The 26193-nt window shown below is 53.8% G+C and overlaps 8 protein-coding genes across 8 annotated transcripts; 5 read left to right on the forward strand and 3 right to left on the reverse strand.

Annotated features, from left to right (window-relative positions):
• Positions 1-355: 355 nt before the first annotated feature.
• Positions 356-1112, forward strand: P170DRAFT_487786 (hemerythrin domain-containing protein). Its single transcript, XM_024853963.1, has 2 exons — positions 356-1048; positions 1102-1112. Exon 1 carries the CDS (start codon positions 496-498, stop codon positions 901-903), a length of 408 nt encoding a protein of 135 aa, XP_024706926.1. The 5' UTR covers positions 356-495; the 3' UTR covers positions 904-1048; positions 1102-1112.
• Positions 1113-1681: 569 nt separating this feature from the next.
• On the forward strand, positions 1682-2701 carry P170DRAFT_433527 (A4/G1 family peptidase). The gene has a single exon (XM_024848510.1). It carries the CDS (start codon positions 1848-1850, stop codon positions 2658-2660), a length of 813 nt encoding a protein of 270 aa, XP_024706927.1. The 5' UTR covers positions 1682-1847; the 3' UTR covers positions 2661-2701.
• A 175-nt stretch (positions 2702-2876) lies between these two features.
• On the forward strand, positions 2877-4866 carry P170DRAFT_400963 (putative extracellular lipase; the record flags this gene model as incomplete). Its single annotated transcript, XM_024846353.1, has 5 exons — positions 2877-3256; positions 3314-3468; positions 3514-3586; positions 3634-3805; positions 3853-4866. Exons 1-5 carry the CDS (start codon positions 2925-2927, stop codon positions 4864-4866), a joined length of 1746 nt encoding a protein of 581 aa, XP_024706928.1. The 5' UTR covers positions 2877-2924.
• A 21-nt stretch (positions 4867-4887) lies between these two features.
• On the reverse strand, positions 4888-7269 carry P170DRAFT_487808 (flavin-containing monooxygenase; the record flags this gene model as incomplete). Its single annotated transcript, XM_024853964.1, has 5 exons — positions 4888-5003; positions 5165-5595; positions 5660-5821; positions 5921-6657; positions 6820-7269. The coding sequence occupies 5 exons, from the start codon at positions 7267-7269 to the stop codon at positions 4888-4890; spliced, it is 1896 nt and encodes a 631-aa protein (XP_024706929.1).
• Positions 7270-9512: 2243 nt separating this feature from the next.
• P170DRAFT_400969 (SRR1 family protein) lies at positions 9513-11209 on the forward strand. Its single transcript, XM_024846354.1, has 3 exons — positions 9513-10076; positions 10151-10915; positions 11010-11209. Exons 1-3 carry the CDS (start codon positions 9829-9831, stop codon positions 11125-11127), a joined length of 1131 nt encoding a protein of 376 aa, XP_024706930.1. The 5' UTR covers positions 9513-9828; the 3' UTR covers positions 11128-11209.
• P170DRAFT_376591 (MFS multidrug transporter) lies at positions 11193-12652 on the reverse strand (the record flags this gene model as incomplete). Its single annotated transcript, XM_024845376.1, has 3 exons — positions 11193-12018; positions 12062-12318; positions 12362-12652. Coding segments are annotated over 3 exons (1374 nt in total), but the record flags the coding sequence as incomplete, so codon positions are not given.
• A 167-nt stretch (positions 12653-12819) lies between these two features.
• P170DRAFT_400975 (3-oxoacyl-synthase) lies at positions 12820-18370 on the reverse strand (the record flags this gene model as incomplete). Its single annotated transcript, XM_024846355.1, has 4 exons — positions 12820-13039; positions 13091-17751; positions 17798-18261; positions 18306-18370. The coding sequence occupies 4 exons, from the start codon at positions 18368-18370 to the stop codon at positions 12926-12928; spliced, it is 5304 nt and encodes a 1767-aa protein (XP_024706932.1). The 3' UTR covers positions 12820-12925.
• An 875-nt stretch (positions 18371-19245) lies between these two features.
• Positions 19246-25615, forward strand: P170DRAFT_400979 (beta subunit of fatty acid synthase; the record flags this gene model as incomplete). Its single annotated transcript, XM_024846356.1, has 4 exons — positions 19246-24361; positions 24405-24887; positions 25001-25116; positions 25160-25615. The coding sequence occupies 4 exons, from the start codon at positions 19246-19248 to the stop codon at positions 25613-25615; spliced, it is 6171 nt and encodes a 2056-aa protein (XP_024706933.1).
• Between the last annotated feature and the right edge of the window lie 578 nt (positions 25616-26193).

The following is a 26193-nucleotide window of genomic DNA, read 5'->3' on the forward strand; positions in this document are numbered from 1 at the left end:
GGTTAATTGGGGCCACCGTACTCGACCTCCGTCTTCGCATCTCGAGATCACTCAGAGAATCGACCTGAATCGCACAGCCAGTCGGAGTCAAGGTATGAAACCCGGCGCCATCCAGTCAGGCTAGGAAGCCTCCACTAGCGCAGACGGCGGAATCGACTCTGATTGCAGCGCTTAACTGCTTATCAATAGGCTGGTCAGCAGAATTATACCTGGTCAGCAGAAATTGTCTGCTGCACATAAATACAAGACAAGGCAATATGCCCTCATGAGGATTTCAACTCTCTTCCCTACCGTCCTTCGGGCCTCCCGACTTTCCTTTCGGAGTTTTCGTTCTACCCTCTCCACGATGGCCGACTCCAGTCCAGACCTGCCGCCTTTATCCCCGGCGGACTTTCGCATCTATAACCGCATGGCGGTGCAAATGGACCATTTCGTACGTCCCTTGCCCAGCCATCACCGTACATACTAACAAGTCAGCACAACCACCACCGGCTCATGTGGAACCAAATCCTCGACAGCTGCACCAGTGCCAAACGCTCTCCCAGCACGCTCTCACCGCGCCAGCTGATCAACACCGGGCTGCAATTCTGCTCCGGCCTGGGCATGCACCACGCCATCGAGGAGCAGCACATCTTCCCCGTCCTGGCGAAGAAAATGCCCGAGTTCCGCCGCGACCTGGTCGCCCAGCATCGCCAGATCCATGCCGGGCTGGGCAAGTTGGAAGAGTACCTGGAGCGGTGTCGCTCGGGGGAGGCCGATTTGGATCGAGGGGAGGTGAAGCGGTTGATGGATTCTTTTGGGGGTGTGTTGTGGGAGCATTTGGATGATGAGGTGAGGGCGCTGGGGGCGGAGAATATGAGGAAGTTTTGGACGTTGAAGGAGATGGGGGGGTTGCCTATGTAGGGGATTGAGTTGAGTGGATACCCTGTTGGTTTTTATTTATTTTCCTTTTTTTTCTCATCATCATCATCATCATCATCATCATCATATTTTTCTCTCTTTCTGCCTCTTGCTCCGTATAGATGTTAACATGCCTGGATTGACTCAGGTGAGTTCAGCTGTCCATAATCCGATTCAACATCTGACTTCGAACACGTGTAGCTGATGACACGATCTCAGGTATGCGCAACCTGTGATTTGAATATCCGCCATCCTGCTCCAACTCTGTCGTCATATCACTTCCTATCTCTCACCTTGGATGCTGAACGCGCAAGCCACCAGAACTTAACCAACTTGATTATCCATCCAAATGTCCACGCGACCAGCAGTCAACCTAGCTGTCCGCATCTGTTTGGAATGTGAAGATCTAGGGATTGGAATGTGGTTGCGACGAGGTATGCTAGCCTGTTTCGGGTTCGGAACAGGAGATCAAGCCAAATGGGGATCTCGTGTATCCCTTGACAAGAATCAGGATAAGCTTTGTCGATCGATTGTCTTATGAGACAGATGGTGTCAACGTGCATGTGCAGATGACATGAGGTTCTGATGCAGTATAGTATGTATGATGTTGCGACAACCCCTTGATAGTCCGTCGCATGCACAAAGAGGGTCATGACTGGCTACTGCCTGGCCGTTGCCTGTTTTCCGATGCTACAGACCGAATCTGACTAGATCACAGCATTCCACGCCTTCCGGCAACCTGATCCCAGCTCGCCTGGTCAGGCAGACTAAAAAAAGCCTGTCCAGGAATGCGGATCGCCCGTCACCGTTTCCAACCGTCGAGCCACGCGGCCTATCCAGCTTCATGTATTCCGCCTGCAGCGACATGAGGGCCAGATATAAACCTCATCCTTCATCCTCTACTCTCCTCCGCCTCTCCATCCCTCCCTCTGCTCCACACCCACAAAATGAAGCTCACACCGCTCCTCACAACCCTCTCCCTCGCCCAGGGCATCCTGGGCGCCCCCCGCGCCGGGCTCCACGAGCGCATCAAAGCGCGATCCGAAGCCCGCACCCTTACACGCCAATCACAACCGATGGCCGAGCTGGCCCCGGACAAAGACCACCGCACGGCGGCCAACGTCGCCTACAGCAGCAACTGGGCGGGCGTGGTGCGTGAGGAACCACCCCCTCTGGGCAGCTACAATTCCGTCACCGCGACATTCACCGTCCCACGACCGCAGCCGGGATCCGACCAGACTCTGCAGGCCGCGTCCGCCTGGGTCGGCATCGACGGCGACACCTACACGACGGCGATCCTGCAAGCCGGCGTCGACTTCTACTGGGACAACGGGAAGATATACAACGACGCGTGGTACGAGTGGTTCCCCGACGTGGCGCACGACTTCGATTTCACCGTGAACACGGGCGACGTGGTCACTGTGACCGTGGAGTCGTTTACCCCAACATCCGGCATGGCAGAGATCGTGAATGAGAGCACGGGGCAGCGCGCGCAGAAGCAGTTGACGGCGCCGAATCCGGATGCGAAGTTGGCGGGCGAGAATGCGGACTGGATCGTGGAGGATTTCCAGTCGGGGAGTGAGATGGTGCCGCTGGTGAATTTCGGCCAGGTCGCGTTTCAGGATATGCAGGCGCAGGGGGGCGTGAGGACGTTTGGGACGGACGGGGCGACGGTGATTGAGTTGAAGCAGAATGGGAAGGTCGTGACGGAGGTGCAGACGTTGGGGGATGATGCGATGGTGGTGAGGTATGTGGGTTAGTATTGTATATTGGAGTAGGGTGGTGTATATCTCGTTTAGATTTATTTAATATATGATACAGTACTAAGGACTGAATGTCTGATAGTGTAGATAAGAGATGACACACTGATAGCCTCAGAGTATCGCATCATCGCTAGTCTCGGGTCTAAAACTGGCGCCGAATCCTTTTAAATACGAATCCCCTCATCCCCTCATTCACCTCCTTCATCTCTTTCCATCCTATACTCTAGATACACAAACCAATGCCCCAAATCATATAGTAAAATGACCTTCCCAACCAAAACCCTTCTCCTTCTAATCGCCCTCCCCATCCTCATCTTGCTTGAAATCCAACACCTGCACATCTTCACTGACTCCACCTCCCTCCCCTCATGGCTCCCAGACCTCCTGCACCCTCCGCGCCCGCGCGTGTCCATACCCCAGGGAGCTGTCCTGGGATCAACGATCGCACAGGATCTGAAGACCCCCGTCGAGGCGTTTCGCGGCATTCCGTATGCGAAGGCGCCGGTGGGGGAGAGGCGGTTTCGACGGGCCGAGGCTGTAGATGTCCCTGGGTCTGATGGGGTGGTGATTGATGCGGGGAGGATGGGGAAGAGGTGAGCTCTCGTTCGGGTGTTTGTGGCTAGTAGTGGGCTATTAGCTAACTAGTGTAGATGTCCCGGAAAGCAATTGATTCCGCTGAAAGGCGATATCGGCAGCGACGAAGACTGTCTGACTGTCAATGTATTCCGGCCAAAAGGCGTGGCGGAGGGCCAGAAGGTCCCTGTTGCGGTGTATATCCATGGGGGAGCGTATAATCGGGGGTCTGGTGCGTATATCATCTTTGAATGGCTGATCTGAACTGACGGCTTAGCTCTCATGCATAATACGGCGTCGATGGTCGGATGGTCGGAGCGTCCGTTTGTCGGCGTTTCTTTTAATTACCGGTACTTTTTATCCTCAGTTCTTGGGTTATGGTGGGCTAATGAGATAGAATCGGCGCCCTCGGCTTCCTGCCGTCCGTCACCACCGCTAAAGAAGGGCTGTTGAATCTCGGTCTGCATGATCAGCTCCTCCTGCTGCAGTGGGTCCAGGACAATATCGCCTCTTTTGGCGGCGATCCCGGCCAGGTCACGCTATTCGGCGTGTCGGCCGGCGCGCATTCAGTATGCCTCCACACCCACCATATACAAAGTAGAGACTAAGACTACAGATCGCCCACCACATCATGAACACCGACCTCGGACACTCTCTCTTCCACCGCGCCATCATCGAGTCTGGCGCCGCGACCTCGCGCGCCGTCCACACCCCTGACGCCGCCCTCCACGAGTCCCAATTCCGCCAGTTCGTGACCGAATCCCACTGCGCCGACATCCCTGACGCCGACATCTTCGCCTGTCTCCGCAACCAACCCTCCTCTGTCCTCGCCAACGCCTCCTTCTCCGTCTTCGACAAATACAACCCCTCTGTCCGCTGGGCCTTTCAACCCGTCATCGACAACGAGCTCATCAAGCGCCGGCCCATCGACGCCTGGCGCTCCGGCGCGTGGAACAAAATGCCCATTCTGACAGGCTTCAACACTAATGAAGGGACTTACTACGTCCCAGTCAACATGTCCACCTCCACCCAGTTCACTCAGTTCTTTCATACCCTCCTCCCCGCCTACTCAGACCAGGACATCCAAACTATCGACTCCCTCTACCCCGATCCATCTCTCGACCCCTCCTCCCCATACAAAGAGACCAGACCCATCCCCGTCGGGGCCCAGTATAAACGCGTCGAAGCAGCCTACGGCCACTACGCGTATGCCTGCCCAGTGCGTCAAACCGCGCACTTCGCTTCCCTGGACACGGAGAACCCCGTCTTTCTGTACCGCTGGGCGCTCAATAAAACCGTGCAAGGCGGCGCCAATCACGCGGACCAGTTACCCTACGAGGCGTACGATGTGGATGTGCGGACGTTGTCGGAAGCGCAGGATGAGGTGGCCGGGACGTTGCATGCGTATTTCACGTCTTTTATTGTGGCCGGGGATCCGAATGCGATCGGGGGGTATAGTAGACCGGTGTGGGAGAGGTATGCTGGAGAGGGCAGGGTGATGGTGTTTGGGGAGGGGAATGATGAGAGGGCAGGTGGGGATGGGGTTGGTGTTGCGGCGGGATTGCAGGGGGATGGCTGGGGGCGGAGGGAGTGTGGGTTTTGGGAGGGGAGGATTGGTTTTTCGGGTTGATGTTATCTTTATTTATCTTGTTTATGTTGGGAGGAGGTGATGTGGTTGAGATAAGATGAGGATGGATGAGATGATCAGTTCCGTAAAGACATCCGCCGTCTCAGCAGCCCTGCTAGGCTGAATAGACTTGACCTTTTCTTCCCAGTTCCAGTTCCACTCCCATTCTCATTTCCACTTCCAATTCCATTGGAATCCAGCTGAGCCTCCGCAAACCCACTATCCCTCCTCTTAACCTTCTCCTCACCCATACCCTCACCCTCAACCTCCCCATCCTTCCCAGAATGTACACCCTTGATACCCCCGATTTCAAAACCAATCAACCCCTCAATCCTCTCCGCACAAAACCTCTCATACTCCTCAATGCCCCCCAAGTAGGTAACCACCTCGCGCTTCTTCCCGGGCACATTAGCCCCGTTCCACCAGGAGTCTGTCCGCTCGAAGAGCGTGCCTTTTGCCTGGGCGAGGATCATTTCGCGGTATGAGACTTGGGCGGGGAGGGTTGGTTCGATTGTGCCCAGTCTCTGGTTGGGTTCAGATTGAGTGGTGGATTCATGGTTGGGTTCAAGGTTGGAGTTCAGTTTGGATGTGTCTGTGGGTGTAGATGAGGGTGTGCCTGGGGAGATGGATTTCGATATCAAAGACGCGATGAGTCGGATTTGCGATTCTATGATCGTGGGGCCGTTGGAGAGGGGGGTTGGTGCTTTCATTTTGGTCTTAGTTAGTATCTTTCTTTAGGATGGGGGAGGGGATGGGGTTGAGTTGAGTTGGGTTGGTGTATACTAGATTTCTGGACTGTAGATGGATAGAGGGATGGTGAGACTCACCATGCGGCGTATAACTCATAAAACAGTTCGGGAACCCGTGCACTGTTATCCCCAGGTATGTCTGGATCCCGGACTGCCATGTCTCTGATAGACTGATGCCGTTGCGGCCGCGGATGTTCATGTTGGAGATTCTATATCATTAGCATCTTCACCACAGTCCCAGGTCAACTCCAAAGGAATTAAAAAAAATAAAGAAAGGATCGAGAGAGAAAAGAAGAAGGGAAACTCACGCCCCCGAATAACTATCAAACCCCGTCGCCAACACGACCACATCAAACATCCTCTCATCATCACCATCCACCACAATCCCTCCCCTCTCCGTAAACCGAAACCCCTCCCTGATCCGCACAACATCAACATTCTCGCGATCCACACTCTCATAGAAATCCTGCTCCAACGGCGTCCGTCGCATGAACAAATAATCCACCGGCTCCACCGGCGCCATCAGATCCCGTTTCACCGGATCCCTCATCCTGGCTCTTGTCTTCCTCGCCCAGAAACCATAGGCCAGCCGATTCGCCTCCTCGGAGACATACACTGCTGGGAAATTGCTCGCGCCGAAGTTAAAAGACCCAGAGGACCAGAGGTATTCGTAGTAGGCGTCTAGCTCTTGTCTCGCTCTCTCCTTCTCCTTCCGCTCCCCCTCCCCCTGCGTCTGGTCTCCTCCCAAAAGACAAGAAGGAGGAGTTGGAGCAGGAGCCTGCGCAAACGGAATCCCAGATCTAGAATGCCTCGACGCATCAAACAACGCCGGAAAGAACGGTCTCCAGCTCTCGTGCTCTTCCTGAGTCAACGGCCGATTCCGCATCGGTAGACACGGGCTCGGACGCCGCATGTACAGCGTCAGATGCGATGCCGTCTTGCTGAGTTCCTGGACGATTTGCACTCCTGTCGCGCCGGCGCCGATGACGGCGATGCGTTTGCCTGAGGTGGTCAGGTTGGGGGGGTAGGATGAGGAGTGGATTATCTTTGGGATGGTGGTTTCTCTTGGGTGTGTGGTTGGGTGTGGGTCTGAGTAGGTGGATGTAGATGTATCTGTATCGTCTCCTCTGTCTGTGTCCTTACGGTTAAGGTCAGATGTAGAGGTAGAGGTAGACAGAAGATCATCAAGCCCTTGAAAAGCAGGAACATAAGGCTTATGCAACAGCCCCGAGCACAACACCAAATATCTCGCCCGCACCACGACACCTCCCTCCGTACTCACAACCCACCTACCTTCCCCCTCATCCCAGATAGCCCCATCCACCCGCTGATTAAACGTCACATCCCTCTTAAAATCCAACACATCATCCAGATGCTTAAAATACTGTCTTATCTCCTCATGGCCTGGAAACCGCTCTGAGAAGGTAAAGTCACGCCACGCGGACGGGATCGTCAGTTGGTAGAACGGCCATTCGGAGTCCACTCGTGCGCCGGGGTATCTGTTCCAGTGCCAGACGCCGCCGAGGTCGGGCGCTGCTTCGAGGATGTGTGCGGAGAGACTGGGGTGTGTGGTGCGGAGGGTGTGCAGGGCGGAGAGGCCGCTGAAGCCGGCGCCGATTATGAGGATGTCGGTGTTTTGGGGGGTGGAGGGGGGCATTTTGGAGGGTTCTAGTGGATGGGGATTTGTTAGAATTTGTATGTATGAGGGGGTATTTTGGATTATGATTGAAGGAAAGAATGGAGGATTGGGTAGATGAAGAGTGGAGAGCGAGGAGGGGGAAGTATATAAACCTTCTACCTTATACACATACACCGACTATACTCTTCTTTATGACAGGAAAGTCTGTATAGATAGACGACTATCCTCGGACCGAGACCAAGACCAAGAAGCGGGATGAAGATCGCTGCTTAATTCGGGGGTTTGAAGAATCGTTCCTTGACAGGACCCCTGGAATGAGATCATGCAGCGCCTGTCAAGTTATGCATTGAATAATGAACCGGGGTTATGCGGGATTGAGGCCGAGGTTGATGCGATCCGATGAGGAGATGAGATAGGGCTTGCGGGTCAGGTGAGGGATGGATGATAGCTAGAGCCATCCCCTTTATTTCACACTCCAACAGAAAACGGGAATGGTTGATATTTAGCAGCTCGGGAATACTCGCAGAATAAATGCTAGATTCTTAGAACCCAGTCTAATCTAACTCTACCCACTCATTGCTAAAGCTAAACTGTAGACTCCAATTTACACTCCGACCTTCCCCTAACGGAAGGAGTCACAACAGCTATTAGACAGTTAATCTAACTTACCCTCCGACTTGCACATGTCTATCACATCATAACTAGAGACACAGTTCACTAATCACTACTGACGGTGACCCGAGCCGGCACTCCGCATTTGTTATCCGCTGCCGCTGCCACAACTTTATCCCGAGGTTGAAGACAGATTTAGATATTATTTTGTCTTAATGAAGGATTCCACAGTAAATGGGATCCTCCGAGCCGAGTGTAGTAGAGCTGTGAGATTGTGGCTCGGTATGACTATACTCCCCGTTGTCCCTCTGTCCCGTCTGTCTGGCTCTAGAATGGGAAGGTTGCAAGCGGGTTCGGGGGTAGGCATGTTGGTCAAGGTATTGTGTGTCGTTGGATTGGGTTAGGTGATAGATATGGGTTTATCAAGGTCGATTGTAGACTATACTTGTCCTGGGTTCTTTTACATATTCTAGAATCGTAGCTGAAATACATGCGTTAGTTCTCCATTGTCAAAATAGACTGTCTTAGATTGAATATCCTCCCAACGAGCACCAACAGAACATACCTAAACCTGCCCCTCCCCCTCCCCCTCTGACGGTAACACAATCCCACCCAAGAAGTTCCCAACAGAGTACTCGAGTAACCCAGACACGGCAGAGCCCGCCAACAGGTGCAACCACATGCCGACGCAGGTTCAGTTGGTTCGCCATCCACCTACAGCAGGTAACGAGAATGGCCCCTGCCGCGCAGACGCAGGGGCACCGACGGAGGACGACGGGGAACAGTTAGTCTATGACTGGAGTGGTGAGTTGGTATGACGAGATGGTCAGTTTGTGGGAGGTCAGACGAAGGATGGAGGTGCAGGATTGGGGCTGCACACACTCACTCACATGCAGACAGACAGACAGGCAGGCAGGCAAGACGAGTCTATGTAACAGACCTGCTGTAACAGACTATTGTCACATCCTGTTGGCACAGAAATGCAGTCTCCCCGACTAGCCATGTGAAACAGTCCCCAGAACCAACATCGCACCGGGCAGACGGAGAATCGACGTATGCCGGGCAGCCATCCAAAGTTGGCCTGCCCTACACTCTAACCGCCAGTGAGACAGTCGGAAGGAATCCCCGAAGCGGCTGCACGTCAGTCATTTCGTTCAGCTGAAGACAAGACGGACCAGACCGGCCTCAGACAATGTTGGCCCCTCAGCCAACAAGTCCGGCGGTTAAGTCGTGGAGACGAATGAAAGCGTCTGCGTCTGCGTCATACTTCCCTGGCAGGTCATGAGTTGCAGTTCCAGTTCCAGTCCCGTCGAAGGCCCGGTTAGTGAGACTATAGATGTAATTAGCCCGGAAAAAAGAACCACAAGATGAACTAATTAAAACAATCTAATATTAGCACCAAATCTGCCCTCCAATCACCATCCCCACACAGCAACACCCTCCCTACGCCGCAGCTTAACACCGTCGAAACACCGCTAATTATATCCCGCCGAACCAACCAGCCTGCATTGGCGCGGATATAAATATCCATAATACTTCCCAAAATAGCCCTCCGCTGCATCTGCATGTCCAGGGACCCAATCGTTCCGCGTATCTGCGTTTTTCCAGGCGGTTGGATCAGAGCACACAGCCCTCGCCCGGTGGGAGAAGATGAAGAGGCCCGTGTGATGGTTGGTTTGCTCGTGGAAAGGAGAAGGGAAATGAACAAACAAATTAATTAAGCTGCTGCGGCTGGGTCCAGTTGGGCATGGGCAGTAGGCATGGCAGGGATTTTGCGTTGTTACTTTCATCGCGTCGTTTCGCATGTTATGCAGTGGAAAGGATCAATCTGATCTGTTTTTGTTTCGTGTTGGTTAGAGACGTCAGTTGGATCTTTCCAACATCTATCACAGGGCGACGTGACTATATAATCCGCCACATCGACATCGACATCATTGACTCCTGCTCATCCGACAGGAACTCACGATGTCGGAAAAGTCTTCCCTTGTCTCCCTGCACCAGGAGGTCGACCAGGGTACCCTGTGCAGAATCAAAGCCCGACTCGCGCATATCATGCAGCTCTGGTCCGCCGGGAAGCCGTTCTTCCCTCGCGCGCTGCTCGAGGACTTGAATCGGCAGATCGACGCGGGTCAGGATGAAGTGTACATCACTGATCTGGATGACGTGCGGCAGAAGTACAGTCTGACTGTGCCGAAGTGGTGTGCGGATTTCGCGTGAGCATCATCCATCATCCATCCTTCACCTGAATACCTAGATAGCAGGCCATCAAACTAAGAGCTGACACCAGCAACACCTACCGCATCAACTACTCCAGCATCCAGCACCTGGGCCACCTCACCCCCATCTACCCCGAACTGGCCCTGCGCAACGACCACACCCCCGTGTCGATCGTGTACGCCCGCTCCATGCCCTCGCCGGGCCAGTGCACGCTCGAGCAAGTACAGGCGCGATTCACACACACCCGCACCCTGTGGCTGGGGAGCTCGACGCGCCGCGATCTCGAGCGCATCGTGTCCACCCTGCCGCTCAGCGCGCCGATCACGAAGATCGTCTGCTTCGCGCTGGGGTCACTTGCGCCGCTCGACGACTCAGACAGCGAGGGCTCGATCTCAACCTCCCTGTCGAACTCCATCCTCGACACGTCCTCGACATCGACTCTAAACGCAAGCCCCGTCCGCTGCACCTTCACGCGGCACGTCACGCGCGCGCACGCCCAGCACGCCGCCGTAGAAACGATGCTGACTGCGCTGCGGAGCCGAGGGATGCTCGCCCCTGGGGCTCAATGCATCGCGCAGGACCCGGCGTACGACGCCGTGGACTGTGCGTTTCTATCCAGCATCGGGATCAGGGTGGTGGATGACCCGAAGGGGTTTTTGGAGGTGGATGCAACCACGCTGGTGCTGTCTGTGAGTCCGAATGTGCCGGTGAAGCAGATCCTGGCGGACGTGCAGTGGCCGGCGGCGATGGTGTGGAATACCGTGGCGCTGGTGGAGAAGGAGAGCGAGGGGTGGGTGAAGAATGTGGAGGAGAATGGGGAGGTGCAGTGGTCGAGGTATTTCCCCCTTTCTCTTTTTTTTTTTTTTTATCCTTTTGTGATGGGTGGGTGTAGATTGGGAACATGATGAAGGCTAACAGTGTGGGTGTAGTCCGTTTACGACGGATCCGGACTGTGCGAGGGTTAGGGATATGATCAAGGGGTATGCGAGGGCGACGTTGGATGATGGGAATGATTTCTTTGGGGATATCACTGTTTACATGAAATGAAGGGGTTGACTATTGTATCTTAGATTTCCACTGCAGAGTTATGATGTGACCCAAGGAGGTCAACATGAATGTGACATTTTCTGAATCGCCTTGCTCTTCGCTCGAATTGTCCTGCCCTTCCAGAGTAACACCACCGGAGCCAGAGTCAGCGCCACCGCTACAAAAGCCAGCAGACTGCTTGCCCACTGGTACCCCAATCGCAAATACATGGGCTTGGCCGCCAGCGGGAGGAACGCTGCAAAGATGTTCTCCCCAAAAGCAACGGCCGCGATGGCGCTGGCGGCGAATCCCGCGTAGGAATCTGTCACGTAGATGCTGACGGCCGTGACGATGACCATGATGGCGTACCCGATCAGACCGAGCCCGATGGCTGGGACGATCCAGTGCGTTTGGTACGTCGACCAGCCGTACATGAACAGTCCGCCGGCGAGAGCGAAAGACGTGCTTGGGATCGAAAGATGCAGGATATATTCCGGGACTGGGATGTCTGGGGTTTCCGGGTTGTCAGCAGCGCTGTTGGTGTAGATGCGGTTCTGAAAGAGACAGGCGATGAAACCGACGATCTGGCCGATGCCGATGGAGGCCTGCACGAGGCCGTCGGTGTAGGAAGGCCAGTTGTAGGTGCCGCTAAACACGATCGGAATGGACTGCGTGGAGATGAACACCAGCCCAAAGGCGAAGGCGGACCAGACAGTGAAGGATGTGACCGTCGGCTCGGTGGTCAGCAGCAAGGCGGACCGGAGAATGGTGTCTTTGAAGCTGTGGACGGCGGATTTGTCGGATTCCTCGTGCATCAGTTTCGCTTGTAGAATGGGCCCGCGGGTCTCTTTCATGCAGAAGACGACAAGTGGGATGCATGCCCCGTAGAGGATCAGTTCGATCCAGAAGACCCTGTTTTGTTAGCATGGATTGGGCTAGAATGGCATAAACTTACCAGCGCCATCCTAGTGGCTCTACCGCCGCACCGAGGACTGGTCCCATAGTCACGCCAAATAGCAACGTGAATGCATACAGGGTCAGCGGGAATACGCGATCTTTATGGTCCAGGAACATGTTTGACGCCAGGCCATCTGCGCAATTTTGTAGGGTCCCTCCGAAAGCGCCTGCGATAGCCCGGCTGACGACGAGTGTTGCGAAATTATGCGCCAGAGCTTGGGGTATGATGAAGATAGTGAACAGAATGTATGCCGCCTATATTCATCAGAACTGCGGTGGCAAATTGGGAAACTCATACCACATAACCATTTCTCATCCCATACGTATCCATCAAAGGCAGAGTGGCAAGAGGCACCACCGCGGCCGCCGCATTCCACGCCGTTACGGCAAAGAAGTTGTACTCAAACCCATTCCCCAGGTTGAACTCCTCCGAGATAGACTCTGCCGCAGTTGTGATCGATGTGGCATTCAATCCCACAATGAAGGTGACCCAGCAGGAGGTCAACATGGCCATCCATTTTTTCCCACTGGGCCAATTGAAGGGATTGTGGGGATGATCAGCCCAATGCATGGCGGGCTCATGTTCCATCATCTGGCGGATATGAATACAACTACTCCGTACTGCCTGCAATCCCAGAACAAAGCTTGATTCTCCCTGCGCCATTGTCAAATCCGGAACAGTGGAGACTTATGGACAGAATAATGAAACGTTATTGGCGAACCTCGGCTAATAGCATTCTATGAATAATGAAAACTGCTTGGCGACTAGTGAATGACGATCATCGCCATCAACAACGCGTCCACTACGCATCATGGATCATGCATCCGGTTCACAAGCCAATCTTGCAGAACAGATCTGCAACTATATGCCTGTCGCGAGTGCAACGGCTATGGCTGTCTCTGCTGAATGGCTGATCGTCACCTCGATCTTACTAATCCCCTTCGTAGCAGCAATTTCCTGAACGCGACCGTGGAGCTAGACGCGTTAGTTGTGTTGCGTTAGTTTGCGATGATTGACCGGACTTACCATGACTTTGGGAATGCCGTGGTTGCTAATAATTTCAATCTCTTGCATCGCGGCCCCTGCCCCAATGGATTGAGTTTGCAGGCTCTTGAAAACCGCCTCCTTGGCGCTCCAGCGACCGGCGAAAGAAGACCGCGGGTCGGCGGCTGTCGAGCAATAGTCTCGCTCGGCTGGGGTGAAATTACGCTCGATGAACGTGGGATTTTCCGTGTTGATGCTGGCGATGCTCTCGACATCGACCCCAACCCCGGTGATCGGTGACGTGCTAGATCGGGTCACCTCGTCCAGCATCGATTGAACGAGCCCGCACACATTACTAGACTCGGTGGGGCGGTCTGCCTTTAGCTCATGTGTTGCCTTTGCATATACAGGTTGAGTCTGAGCCTGTTCGGTGAATGTATACTGGTCGCCCGTGAGACGGCTGTTGGGGTCGAGGAAAACCTGCCGCATCGTCTCCGAGTCCTTCCAAGGGGGCTGGCTCTTCACTTGAACCAGCGAATGCTTGAGCACGCGCGTCACAAATTCCGGATTGGTCAAACGCTGTCGTTGGCCGACACGCGCGCGATAGTCCTCATAGTCAGCGGGCGAAAGAGAGGCGAACAGATACTTGGGTGCCACAATGATGCTGATGGCTCCTTTCTGGCCAAACCCGAAGGAGGTGACCATGACTGCGTTGGCTTTTGTCGTCGGCATGGACTCCATTGGATATACGAGATGCTCGTATTGCCTCAGATGCTCGTCCACGTTGTCGGCGTTCCGGTTGCCAGGCACGATTTGGTCGCGGATGATCTGCATACAGCCATTCAACTGCCACGCCCCTGCAGCAGCCTTGGGGTGCCCAGTGAGCGACTTTTGGCAGACGCAGAGCAGTGGATTGCCTTTGCGACGACCAAGATGGGCCATCTGCGTGTTGATGACATCGCCTTCGTTGATCTCGTTGGCTTTGGTGGACGTCCCGTGCATCGAAACCACGCCGATGTCGTCAACAGCCAGGCCCCAGGTAGCCAGGGCTGCTTTCATCGGAGAGATAGAGGGGTCTAATTGACGGATCTGAGTCCAACGATTCTGGATCTCTTTCTTCTTCAGTGAAACCAGCTGCTCCATTTGTTGGTTCCGCTCGGGGAACGGGCGCTCGAGCGTCTGAGCGGACCAGCGGTGCTGGAGATCTGCAACATCTTCATCAAACCGAGCGCGCCGGAAACCAAAGTCCAGCAGCGGCGAATTCTTAGCCTCACCAACCTCCCGGGCTACGGTCAAAACACCCTTGCCTGGCGCGGGAATGGAACGGCCAATCTGATCACCCGCCATCTGATTGTAGGCGAGAATGCCGTAGATCGGCAGACCCATCTCCAAGGCCAGCTCGGCGCTCATGAGAATCTGCACACCACTACCCGCCGACTCGGCAAACCCGCTCCGTGAGCTGGCAGTGGGACGAGAGATCTCACTCGGTAGACGCCCTTTGGCCAGCTCCTCCGTGCCGTTCGCCGTGGCCTTGATATTTGCAAACTCGTACGCGAGCTCCTCGGTGTAGTCGTCACACCCTCCCACAATAGCCACCTTGCATTTTCCGGTTTGGATGGCATCGCAGCCGGTATCCAACGACTCTAGCGCGGTCGCACACGCCCCGACAGGTGTCTTAATCGGCCCTGTGGCGGAGAGCAGGAGCATATTGACCCACGCTCCGGTGGTGTTGAGGAAGTGCTCGAGGATGATATCACCTCTCACAGACCGGTCAAGGAATCGATCACGATACAAACTCCGGATGGCTTTCATCGGCCCTCCACCAGTGCCCAGGCAATTCGCCACCTCCGAGACATGGATGTGTTGGTAGATCTCGTAAGGGTCATGGATTCCAGCCGACAGAAATGCTTCGGACACACAGCACAGTGTGTACAGTGTCGTATCGTCGACTTGTCGCACAATATCCTCTGGAATTCCATACCGCAGCGGGTCCCAACCCTTCGGGATTCTGCCGGCTACGACCTGGTCGAACGGAATTCTCTTGGGGATCATCAAGACCGTGCCCTTTTTCACGAAAATGCGGCAGTTGTCGCTTTCTGCCACCGACTGCACGGCCACGTTGTTTCCGTGACGCAGTCGGAATGCCTCAGCAGTAGTTTTGGAGCATTCAAAAGGGGGAAGGTCCTCTTCAACAGCGACTTCGTGCAGGTATTCTTTTCGCGATGGATCGTAGCCGTCTCGCTTGTCTGGGCTGATCAGCCGCAGACCGACGTGCTTCATGATGTGTTCGTGGTATTTGTCAGGAACGTCGCTGTCGTTCACGGGAGACTGGGTCTCGGAGTCCACCCAGCCCACATATGGCTCCCCTTTCAGCTCTCCGTCCACATGTTTGATCAGTCCCATAATCCAGGCCATTTCCATGTAGCCGTCGAGCGAGAATTGACCTCGGTGTTCCATTTCCCATCGGGTGCGAGCATTACCCCATGGGCCTAGCTCGGAGAATCCGACAACCACCACTGTCCGAGACAAATCGACCATTCCCTCGAGATGAGGAAGGCCAGTCGCTAGTGATTGATGACACGCCAATTGAGGGAATCCGAGATTCAGATTTGCGCGTTTTATTGGTTTGCCTTTGTCTTTCTGGTCCTGCGGCCCGAACAGAACCTGCTGATGACGGGCATCTTCTTCTGCGAGTGCGTTTCGCAAGTCAAGCTCATCGGACAGTCTTTGACGCGCTGCAGCAATTTGCTGCTTCACGTTCCATATCCCTCCAAATCCGCCCGTCAGGTCGGCATACACCGGGGCGTCTTCGGCCAAGACTGCAATTCTCGGTGTCATCAAGGCTAGTATGTTGAAGGCCATCTCTGCCTGGGTGAAGGTGATGACACCGATCTTCTCGATCTCGGCCGCCACCATGTTGGAGGTCCGCATCAATCCAGTCCCTCTGGTCCAGCCAATGACCGCTCCGCAGATGGTCACGTATGTTGACCAGGTCTCCGAGAAAAACCGATTGAACAGCGTTTTCAAACCCAGCTTGGATTCAGAATACAAGCCGTCGCCTCCAAATGTACCCTCATTGCAAGACATTGGCAGTATGATCATTGTGGGCCGGGTGTCGATGCGGCGTTTCTCTTTAGCTCGCCGCACAAGACCCGTCAGGCGCAGCACGTTGGTTAGCATGGCCCGGAAGGCCAACTCGTGCTTGCTGTTCAACTTGTCCAGCTCGCCAGCCTGGGGTATCGCAGCGAATGGAACAACATAGTCCAAGTCGCCACCGGTCGGGGATTCTTCGCCGTATATGTACTCCACCAGCGCGTCGCAGTCTTGCTTGCTGGCTTGATTCATCGGAAGAAGCGTTAATGACGAGCCTCTAGCTCCGTGGTGTCGATACATTTCCTGATAGAACGGAGCACTGTCTGATACAGCCCGGCTCGTGGTGACAATCACTCGCGCGCCGCCGGCGAGTAGTCCCTTTACTACCATGGCCCCGATCGAGTCTGGTCCAGCGCCTGTAACGAGAACCGCTTTGCCACTGTATGTCAGGCCGACGGTAGCTCCCATATCTAATGTCGCATGGTAAGTATCTGTCAGTTCTGGATTGTATTCCCACTCCTCTTCGTCGCGCCGAGTCTTGATGTGAATGAATGGAATCATTGAACCACCGTCTTTTGATATGGCGCGACCTTGTCGAACGACGTCAGGGTAACTGCGGGCACTTCGTTTGGTCTCCTGATACTCTAGCCGACCCGTGCTGGAAACAATGGTTTTTGGGGCCAGTGGTGGCTCGGTGTAAATGAAAGTCGGTTCGACAAGCTGGGCCTGGGTTCCAAGTCGCAGTATTTCTGCCAACATCGGGCGAATATCAGGGCTCGTGTAACTGGGAGTGTCTAATAAAGACCGAATGATATCGGTGCAGCTCGGCTCCCACCGATTCAGCGTCCTACGCAGCCGGTCGTCCATGCTCGAAAGAACAATACCGCCAAGGTCTTGAGAAACATCGCCTAGCCATCGAATGAGCTCCTCTCGAGCCCAGTTCCACCAGGAATCGTACTGCCGGGCTTTGTTCGCATCGAAAGACGGCTGAATACCCTGGAAGAATTGATCGTCTAGCTCGGCGTTCCATTGCTGCAGCTTTTCTTCCAATTCCCGCGTGTCCGTCTGGGCATCTCCGGATTGGCCATCAATATTGACTTGAAGATGCTTCGCCAGCAAGTTCAACTGCTTGCGCTGAAAGTCTCTGTTCTCTTTGTTGAAAGCATCAAGACTAGCAGCGTCAATGACCATGGACTGAGGCCTCGTATTCTGGCTGTTTTGTTCATTTGCGGCGATGAAGTCAACACCTTGAAAGACGGCATATCTGTTCACCAGTTCATCCAGATACACCTGTGTCGCATCCAAATTGGACAATCGCATCTGCGGTTCGACAGTTGTCGCGAAGCACATGGGAATGATGGAATGTCCTTTGCTCAGGCCCCATCGTGATTGCAAATAATCCTGGATGGCGTTCTGGTTGAACCCAGCAGGCATTCGTGCTGACACCAGTCTAGATATCAATGCGGCCATCTGCTTTCCTGGTTTCCCAGCGAAGCCTCCTTGCAGGGCCTCCCCGAGGGCGGCTAGAGACATGTCCTCGACTCCTTCTGGAACCTTTCCAAATTCTGCTACAAGGTCTCCAGTCAACTCGTTTTGAAGCGTTGATTTTCCTTAGCAGTTAGCACTATGATGAAAAACATTAGGACGATAACATACCTCCGGAAAGGTCACGGATTGTTTTCTCTATTGGCACCTGGTCAAAAGGCCGCTGAAGCTTTTGTGCTGTCATTGCAAGAACGACATGTTTAGCTGATAGAGTAACATCTGCACTGGGCACATATCCGACGGATTCAGTTGATTCGTGCGTTGGCTTTTCATGGGTCTGAGCGGTCGAAGTCAAGGCCGGCGCAGAGACCTGTTTAGGCACAGGAAGCTTCTTCTCTGTGACCTTGGACTCCTCTGGGTATCGAAACAAAATCTCGTCCTGTTGGTCCTGATAGGACAGGAATTCCAGCTGCGATGACTGTGGACACCGCGCCGCGTACTTGGAAGCTGACTTCTTGGCCATGGTCGCAAGTGTGGTTCGCGGTCCGATCTCGATAAACCGCCGAATGGTCGGGTTCTTCTTGAGAAGCTCATTTTGCGTCTCAATCCATCGCACCGGCGACGCCAATTGATACCTACCTGATCAGCATTTCTCTAGGTCCATATGACGGAAACTCACGCCAAGATCTCAATGAACAGCTTATATGCCAATTCTCTTTTATCCTCAAGGCTGGGAAGACCCATTGCCAGAGGCTCGACAACAGGATGGATAGTCATTGTGACTTTGCTGGTGATCAGTGGAAGGTGACCTCGTGTTTACCACCTTGACTGCCAGCTCAGATATGTAATACTCATCAGTAGGTCTCTTATAAATCGATATTCTACAATGCAGATCATCCGTCCAGATCAAGATGGGATGTATTTCGGTTCAGCCGCTCTTAAGTAAGGCATCCTTGGAGATCCCGAGCGGCGAGACCTAAATTAACCTCTCTTTCAATCGCCGATTCAATCGGATACGGATCTGGCTGGATATTGAAAAGCCATCGTATCCGGGTGGCACAGAGATTTTAAAAACTCCGTCTGCGAAACTCCGGCGGCGGGAAGAGATCGAGTTTCAGTGGATTGAGCCAAAGAGAGTCTGACCGAACTCCGGCCGCAGGTGGCGACCATGATTTTGAGCGCCGATAGGTGACTGTGACAGGAAGAATGTCAGCATTCCGGTCATTCCCAGTGGTTTGCAATGCATCAAGTTGTGGGATTTGTCCTCTCGGGGACCTCTTCAGGCGTCCAATCACCTTGTATGCAGACCCAGAAGGTCCCGAAGGATTGGCACTGACACAGCGTCGGGACCATGCAACCCCAATATATGGAACAATCACCGCATTTCTCATCTGGTCTGGTTTGTTTTCTCCTTCGTATCCTTCCTGGACTGGATTCAAGGACCATTTCTCTTCCATAATGATGAGCCAGTGACTGGAATATCATTGTCTGTCGAAATTCTTCACTCTCGTTATCTGTCGCTGTGATCGTGGTGACCCTCGTTGATGGAAGAAAGACAGAGAGCGATGATCCGGACGGAGGTAGAAGTACCTGTCCTGTCACCTGACTCCCTGGTCACGATGTCGCCCTCGACGTCTTCTTCTTCGCTTTCTCGTTCCGCGTCTGCCTTTCCTTCGTCCAATGCAATCGACATTCGCTTTCAGCAAAATGACCTCCAATTTACGTTGTCCGTTCCCAGCGAATACTTCTCGTTACTGCAATCTCATAAAAATGCCTTTCTTCTTGGATCTACATCTACCAGCACGGATGAGCCCCAGGCCCCGATTGAGCTGGCTCTTGCTTTCATCGAATTCCTCATTCATCAGAAGATTCCCGATGTAGCCCTGGCAGCTGTTACGCGGGCTTTGGAGTCGGAATTCCTTCAGGGGAACGACATCCATACTCTGATTAGTGGGCTGGCAGCAACCGTTGAGCAGCGTCAAAATCTGCTACGAATATACTTTAGTGCGTCTGCTAGACGAGACTGTGAGCCATATGGTAGTACCCCAGCCTCCCGAACTGTCAATAGTGCCTTGTTCAATGAGGCAAAACGGGGTCAATTCCACATCATGGCGGTCTTTGGCGGACAGGGCGATGCGAGCCGCTCATGCGTACAAGAGCTGTCGGACCTTCAAGCCACGTACAGTCCAATGTTGCGAGGCTTTTTGCAAGTTATGGGATCTCATCTGCTCAAGCTCTCGCAGCTCCAAGAAACAGCCACCTACTACGCAGGACGGCCGTTCCACCTTGAAAGCTGGATTTCAGATCCCGATAGTATCCCGGACAGTGCATTTATTGCCGGCTCCCCAGTAAGTGTGCCGGTCATTGGACTCTTGAGTCTCGCTCGATACGTGGTTATCTGCCAAGTTCTTGGCCTAACCCCGGGTGGACTCCGACAAATCCTACGGGCCACAACAGGCCACTCGCAAGGGTTATTGGTATCTATCGTGATAGCCCTTTCGGACTCGTGGGATTCGTTTTACGAAAACTCTCAGCTCATTCTCGAAGCATTGTTCTGGCTGGGTTGGGACTGCCACCATAATGCCCCGTGGAGCAGAGTTCCCGCGACGGCCATGGGTGATCAGACAGACCAGAGCGCACCGTCATACATGCTTTCTGTGCGGGGATTGAAAAAGGAGCAGATGCAGACGATTATTGCACGTGTCAACAAGCGTCTGTCTGAGGGGTCAGAAGTTCATCTGGCATTGATTAACGCCCGGGATCAGCTTGTGGTCGCTGGTCCGGTGGCGTCCTTGGTTCGCCTTCAAACTCATTTGCGCGAACTGAGCAGCTCCGACGACCAGAGTCGAGTTCCCTTCAGCAGCCGAAAGCCTTCCATCCAGCATTCGTTCTTACCTGTCAGCACACCGTTTCACACGCCATACCTACGAGCGGCCGCGGAGTCATTGAAGACACGTTTTGCCAACCGACCCATTCTCCCTCATCAGTTGTTGATCCCAGTGTACCACACACAGACCGGTCAGGACCTTCGTAAAGGATACACGGACGTTCTTCATGTTGCATTTGATGCGATCACTCACGAACTGTGCGACTGGCCCACGGCGTTGACGGGGGCAGTTGTTCCCTCGCAAAGCAACTTTCAGTTTCTGTCACACATCATCGTTTTTGATCGAGGGGGCCTTGCACCCCTGATCAAGAAGGTGAAAGATGGACAGGGCGTCCGCATTATTCAAGGTGCCGACTTAGATTCCCGAGACTCTACAATAGGCACAATGAGGGATCTTGTCTGCCCCAATTTGTTGACCTCCTCTATGAGAACTCAGAGTTGGGGTTACCGGTTCCAGCCGAGGCTGACGACCGGAAATCCATTCGGGATTGAAACGCGTCTTAGTCGGTTGCTAGGCACTCCGCCAGTCATGGTTGCTGGAATGACTCCTACAACCAAGCACTGGGACTTCGTGGCAGCCATTATGAATGCCGGGTATCATGCTGAACTGGCCGGAGGTGGCTTCTTCAAAGCATCTGACATGGCCGCGGCCATCCGACAGCTCTCAAGTAGCATTCCTGCATGGCGCGGGATTACTTGCAACCTCATATATGCCAACCCCATATCCATGGCCTGGCAGGTCTCCTTACTCCGCCGTCTCTCACAGCGAGAAGTCCCGATCGACGGTCTCACCATCGGTGCGGGTGTTCCATCTCCGGATGTCGTGGCAGAGTATATCCAAATGCTGGGGATACGCCACATCAGCTTCAAGCCAGGCTCTGTCGCTGCAATACGCCAGGTTGTCACCATCGCCAAGAACCACCCAGACTTCCCCATCATACTCCAGTGGACAGGAGGCCGCGGGGGAGGCCATCATTCGTTCGAGGACTTTCACACACCGATCCTAAGCACTTATGGCCTTGTCCGTGAACAGGCCAACATCTATCTGGTCGCAGGTAGTGGCTTTGGCACCGGGGAAAGCATTTACCCATACCTGACTGGGTCGTGGTCTATGCCGATGGGGTATCCCGCGATGCCATTTGATGGCATTCTCATTGGCAGCCGCATGATGGTTGCGCGCGAAACTCATACCTCGCCCGCCGTCAGAGACCTGATCTGCCGGACACCCGGTGTCCCTGACAGTGGTTGGGAAAAGACGTATGGGGGTTCTGCCGGCGGGGTCATTACCGTGCAATCCGAAATGGGCGAGCCGATTCACAAGATCGCCAACAGAGGGGTGCTTTTCTGGGCTGAAATGGATAAAACCGTGTTCAGCTTACCTCGAAAGAATCGCATCGCATACCTCAGCCAGCATCGTGAAACGATAATCAGGCAATTGAACGATGACTTTGCGAGGCCATGGTTTGGTCGCAACTCCCAGGGAAAATCTGTGGATCTCCAAGACATGACATACGGCGAGGTGCTCACTCGGATGATCGAGCTGATGTATATTCGCTCGCAACGCCGTTGGATTGACCAGTCGTACATCAACTTTACCATGAACTTTGCTACGCGTGCCCTAGAGAGATTCCATGGATCCAAAGGCAACCTTAAGTTCACTTCTGCCATTCTCAAGGAAGACCCAGAGACATTTCTGGACGCCTTCCTTGCTGCTTATCGGGAGTGGGTTGACGATCTTCTGAACCCTGAGGATGTGTCATTCTTTCTACTTCAAACCAAGCGACTGGACCAAAAGCCCGTCAATTTCATCCCGGCCCTCAATGACGACTTTGAGTTCTATTTCAAAAAAGACTCTCTATGGCAGTCTGAAGATATCGAAGCTGTGGTCGACCAAGATGCCCAGCGGGTTTGTATTCTTCATGGTCCTGTTGCGGCGCAGTATTCCCATGCCGGAAACCAATCGGCGAAGGATATCTTAGACGGTATCATGTCAACACTGTCCGACTTTCTCCAGCGGGACCTCACTCAGGATGACCTCAGTCCCGGGCCTGGAAGTGGCCTCGTCACGCCAGATTCCTGGTCTACCGTCTCATCAGCCGCCCGGGACCTACCGCTGGACGAAATGTCCACTCCGTCATCCGTGACGATCTCAGAGTCTACCGAAGATGGATCCCTGTCTCCGCTGGGACTGGGGAGCTGTCGCGCTGTGCCTGTCTGGGTGCAGGCCATTCTCAGTGAGAGACTAGTACTCCAAGGTCGGGAAAGACAACGGAATCCTGTGCGCGACTTTATCACGAGTTATCCAGGGTCTACTGTCTGTCTCAGTGCAGATCTATCCGAGTTGTCAATAGTGTCCGAAAAGACTCGATCACAATCCTTCATGACGCTCAAATCGCATAATGGAATTGATATCGTGGTCGAAGCACGACCTGAGGAAAAGGCCAGCGCGCTGAGGCTGCTTTATCAATTCAATCCGCATAGCATACCATCAAGGATAGTCGAGGTGACCGACCGTCGCAACGAGCGGATATGCGAGTTCTACAAAAACATCTGGTTTGGCCCGCAGAGAAATGAGATGTCTCTCCGCGATACCTTCTATGGTCGCGAAGTGACGCTTACAGCTGAAGTGCTCAATGAAATGATCATGGCTGTCGGATCCGCCTTCCAGGACCACAGAGTCATGTTTCCAGAGACAGCTATTGTTCCCATCGGCATGGGTATCGTGATCGCCTGGGAAGCCATCTCGTGGCCGTTGGTCGCAAAAGGTCTCAATGGCGATATTCTTCGTTTGGTTCATCGATCAAATTCGTTTGAATATTGTCCTGGTGCCACACCCCTTCGTCTTGGCGATGTTGTCAGTTCTCGGTCGCAAGTTCGAGCTATATATGCTGAGGAGGGGGGAAAGGTCATTGTTGTGGAGGCTACGATTAGTCGCCTAGCCAAACCGGTGATGACAGTGACCTCTACGTTCTTGATTCGAGGGTCGGCCAAGAGCGATCAAACCACTTTCCAACATATCAGAGAGCCTGAACGAACGCTTCTCCTGTCGTCATCCATAGATGAGTCCGTTCTTAGACATCGCAATTGGCTCCACCTGCATGAAAACGCACCCCCTCTGGTAGGGAGATCACTCGTCTTCAACCTGGATACCCACATCACCTATGCAGGGACGAAAATCCAAAATTTGGCGGTTACCGGAACAGTATCCTGTCAGATCAATGGCCAGCAGTGGGCGCAAATAGGCACGGTTAACTTCGAATGTAACGAGTGCGTCGGAAACCCTGTCGTTGAGTTCCTGGAGCGCAAGGGCGTTGCGAGCGGGCGGGCGGACCTCGACACGCCAGGCTGGTCCGGGCCATCAACGCTGGAGATCCAAATGCCCGCCAGCAACCATGCCTACGCACAAGTATCGAAGGACTTCAATCCAATTCATACGTCGACGGTTTTTGCCAGCCTGGCCCAACTGCCTGGGCCGATATGCCATGGCATGTGCACGTCTACGATTGCGGCATTTGCGTTGGAGCACCTTGTGCTAGAAGGCGAGCGCGGTCGGCTCCGCCAGTTTAAAGCTACTTTCACTGCGATGGTGTTGCCGTTGGAGAAGCTGGTGGTGAAGCTCAGGCATATCGGGATGATCGAGGGACGAATGCGGTTCTCGATCGATGTCCTGCGCAAGAACAACGAAGTCGTCCTGCGAGCCGAAGCGGAAGTTGAGCAGCCTGGTACGGCGTATCTGTTTACCGGTCAGGGCAGTCAGAGCAAAGGCATGGGCATGGACTTGTACAATGCAAGTCCAGTAGCAAAGGCTTTGTGGGACGACATTGATGCGCAGCTTTATGAGGCTTACGGTATGTCATTCCTCGCGTTGTGTACTAGACTAATAGGCAACAGGCTGGTCGGTGCTTGACATTGTTCGGAACAACCCAAAGAAACTCACGGTCAACTTTGGTGGCAAGCGAGGCCGAAAGATCAAGCAAAATTACCTCGCCATCACCGCCGAAGCCACACTTCCAGACGGCAGCCGGATTTTGAAGCCTGTTCTGGCAGATCTCACGCCGGAGTCGACGTCATACACGTTCACAGACTCACGAGGGCTGCTGTACTCGACACAGTTCGCACAGCCGGCGATTCTGGTATTTGAGGCAGCGGTCTTCGGCGAAATGCGCACCAAAGGATATGTATCCCAGGACGCAGTGTATGCCGGCCATTCGCTCGGAGAATACGGGGCTCTCAGCGCGTTGTCTCGCTACATTCCCATCGGCGCTTTGGCTGAACTAGCTTTCTATCGGGGGTTGATGATGCAAGCGTCGGTGGACGGACAAGGAAGCATGACATACGGCATGGTAGCTGCCAATCCGACGCGTGTTGGATCGTGTACGTTCTCTCTCTCTCCCCTCTTTTTCTTTCTTTTTTTTTCTTTTTTCTTTTCCTCTCCTCTCTTTTTTTCTCCTTTCCCTTTCCAGTTGAACGGATAATAACGATGGCAGACTTTGATCAATCTGCCTTGGCCCGCTTGGTGGATATTGTCGCTAGAGAAAGCCAAGAGCTGCTGGAGATCGTCAATTTCAATGTCGACGGAGAGCAATATGTATGCTCAGGAACGGTAAGCGCGCACGCTCACATTCTGGAATACAACTAATTTGCAGACCACAAACTTGCATGTCCTCGGGAAGCTTATGGACCACATCGCCCAGTCGGCCAGCGGGCTCGACCAGGTTCGGGCCGTGGTGGAATCAAAATCCGCAGACGGCGGCGGGACCGAACTCCAGCGGGTCATCCAGGCTCTACTTGCAGAAGCGCGCAGTCTCCCGCGTCCCATCGAGCTTCAGCGCGGAAAGGCAACCATCCCCCTTCAAGGGATTGACGTGCCCTTCCACTCCAGCCACCTGCGGTCCACGGTCGATCGATTCCGGCAGTGTCTGCTGAAGCCGGGGTTCCTGGAGGGAAACGTGGACGTCGACGAGCTGGTGGGCAAGTACATTCCCAATCTGATGGCGAAACCGTTTTCGCTGGACGAAGCGTACATACGAGAGGCGTACGAACTGACGCAGAGCCCGATCTTGGGGCAAATGCTGGGAAAGCGCGGTGGCAAATTAGGATAGACGGCAAGGATGAATTGGACGAGTATTTTAATATCCGCTGCATCTGCATGGCGAGATGATTGTGATTTGTCAATATCAATTAGCGGTTCTTGGGCGCCGATCTCTCAGACTAGTAGTACCGGCACGTAAAGCTTGGACGGGATTGTATTCCTAGTCTTCCTAGTCCTCGACGTAGCTGTAAGGCTGGTGAGTGTCCGATCTGTAATATTTCCCTCTTGTTTATCTGGCCATGGCTAACGTGTCCAGAATCCGCCCAAAGCGCACAGATGCCCACCGCCAGATGGCAGCGGTGCAGGTGGCTTCAGTCTGTAATGAAAGAAAGTTTCTGTTTCAACCGACGACGCCAGGATTCAAATTCTGCATTGTCACTGGAGGACTGGCCCGTGTTGTGTTGTCAGCTTCTACGGCGATGATGATCTTCAGGCTGTCAACCAATCGACCATACAAGGTATCGTCATATTCCGTTCATAATTCTCTCTAGTGGCCATGTCTGACCGTTGCTTTCAAAGACACTCGTGCCGGATTCCCCGTCCATACATAAGCGGACTGTCGAGAAATTGCCTTTCTGGAAGAAGGAT

This window comes from Aspergillus steynii (genome assembly GCF_002849105.1).
Source record: "Aspergillus steynii IBT 23096 chromosome Unknown P170scaffold_2, whole genome shotgun sequence".
Taxonomy (NCBI): Eukaryota; Fungi; Ascomycota; class Eurotiomycetes; order Eurotiales; family Aspergillaceae; genus Aspergillus; species Aspergillus steynii.

Excerpts from the sequence above, each read along its gene's own strand:
- P170DRAFT_487786 (XM_024853963.1), top strand. The coding sequence starts at position 496 with ATGTGGAACCAAATCCTCGACAGCTGCACCAGTGCCAAACGCTCTCCC.
- P170DRAFT_433527 (XM_024848510.1), top strand. The coding sequence starts at position 1,848 with ATGAAGCTCACACCGCTCCTCACAACCCTCTCCCTCGCCCAGGGCATC.
- P170DRAFT_400969 (XM_024846354.1), top strand. The coding sequence starts at position 9,829 with ATGTCGGAAAAGTCTTCCCTTGTCTCCCTGCACCAGGAGGTCGACCAG. Across the intron at positions 10,077-10,150 it reads AAGTGGTGTGCGGATTTCGC|CAACACCTACCGCATCAACT; the intron begins GTGAGCATCATC and ends AGCTGACACCAG. Across the intron at positions 10,916-11,009 it reads GGGGAGGTGCAGTGGTCGAG|TCCGTTTACGACGGATCCGG; the intron begins GTATTTCCCCCT and ends GTGTGGGTGTAG.